The sequence below is a fragment of the Cryptosporidium muris genome, genomic scaffold (assembly GCF_000006515.1).
Source record: "Cryptosporidium muris RN66 scf_1106632373447 genomic scaffold, whole genome shotgun sequence".
Classification (NCBI taxonomy): Eukaryota; Apicomplexa; class Conoidasida; order Eucoccidiorida; family Cryptosporidiidae; genus Cryptosporidium; species Cryptosporidium muris.
Window position 1 is genome coordinate 1 of NW_002196612.1, and position 1,421 is coordinate 1,421.

General features: G+C 68.7%; 1 protein-coding gene across 1 annotated transcript; it reads left to right on the forward strand.

Moving 5' to 3' along the window:
* CMU_004200 (uncharacterized protein) lies at window positions 1–1,421 on the forward strand (the record flags this gene model as incomplete). The annotated part of the gene is made up of 1 exon (XM_002142938.1): window positions 1–1,421. A coding segment is annotated over one exon (1,421 nt), but the record flags the coding sequence as incomplete, so codon positions are not given.

Genomic DNA, 1,421 nt, shown 5'->3' on the forward strand with positions numbered 1-1,421 from the left:
ACCGCGTGACCGGTTCGCGCAACAGCCCAATTGGAGCGCCGCCGACGCCAAGACGACCGGCGGCTTTTCAGCCGCCTGCTTCTACATGGTGCAAGCGCTGCGCAAGGTGGCCAAGGTGCCGATTGGCGCGATCCATTCGAGCTGGGGCGGGTCGCAAATCGCGGCCTGGATGGGCGAAGAGGCGCAGCGCGCCGCAGGGCGCGGCGCGCAAGCCGACCTGCTGTCGCTCTACGCCCGCGACCCCGCCGCTGCCGAACGCAGCGCGAGCGCCACCTGGGAAAATTGGTGGCGCGACAAGACCGGCGACGCGCGCGGGCACGAACCGTGGCAAGCGGACGCTGCGCTCGACTGGCAGCCGGTCCCGAAGATCGCCTTTTACGAAGAGTGGGGCGTGCCAGCGCTCGAGACCTATCTTGGCATGCTGTGGTATCAAAAGACGGTCACGCTGACGCCCGACCAGGCGCGCCAGATGGCGACAATCGCCATCGGCGCGATCGACGACGCCGATCGCACCTGGATCAACGGAAAACCCGTTGGCGGGCGCGGTGGCTGGGACGCGCGGATGTACACCGTCCCCGCCGGCACGTTCGTGGCCGGACGCAATGTCATCACCGTCAACGTGGAAAATGCCTATGCGACGGGTGGCATGCCCGGCCCGGCGGAGACGATGAAGCTGACCTTCGCCGATGGCAGCAGCGTGCCGATCGCCGATGGCTGGCGCTATGCGGTCGCCAAACACATCAGCGGCACCTCGCCCCGCGTGCCGTGGGACGAGATCACCGGCGCGGGCACGATCTACAATGCGATGATTGCGCCGCTCGGCCAAACCGCGCTGGCGGGCGTGGCCTGGTATCAGGGCGAATCCGATACGGACATCCCGGGCTATACCGACCGCCTGAAGGCGATGATGGCCGAGTGGCGGCATCAAGTGGCGCAGCCGCACTTGCCCTTTGCGATCGTGTCGCTCGCTGGTTTTGGCGCGCCATCGATCGCGCCGGGCGAGAGCGGCTGGGCGCGAGTCCGCGACGACCAGCGCCGCGTGGCGCAGGAAGACGGCCATGCGGCGGTGGCGGTGACGCTCGACCTTGGCGACGCCCTCGATATTCATCCGGGCGAGAAGCATGAAGTCGGGCGGAGACTGGCGCGCGCGATGGGTGCCCTCGTTTATGGACAGACCGGGTCGGCGTCGGGGCCGCAGCCCGTGGCGGCGACGCGCGACGCGGCTGGCACAGTGACCGTGACCTTTACCGGCGTGACAGGGGCGCTGCACTCGCGCAGCGCCGATTACGCGACCGGCTTCGAGCTGTGCGGCGCTGACGCGGGCTCCTGCCGCTATGCCCGTGCGACCGTCGCGGGCAACCAGGTTTCGCTTTCGGGCGACAATCGCCCCGTCACGCGCGTGCGCTATGCTTGGGCGGATT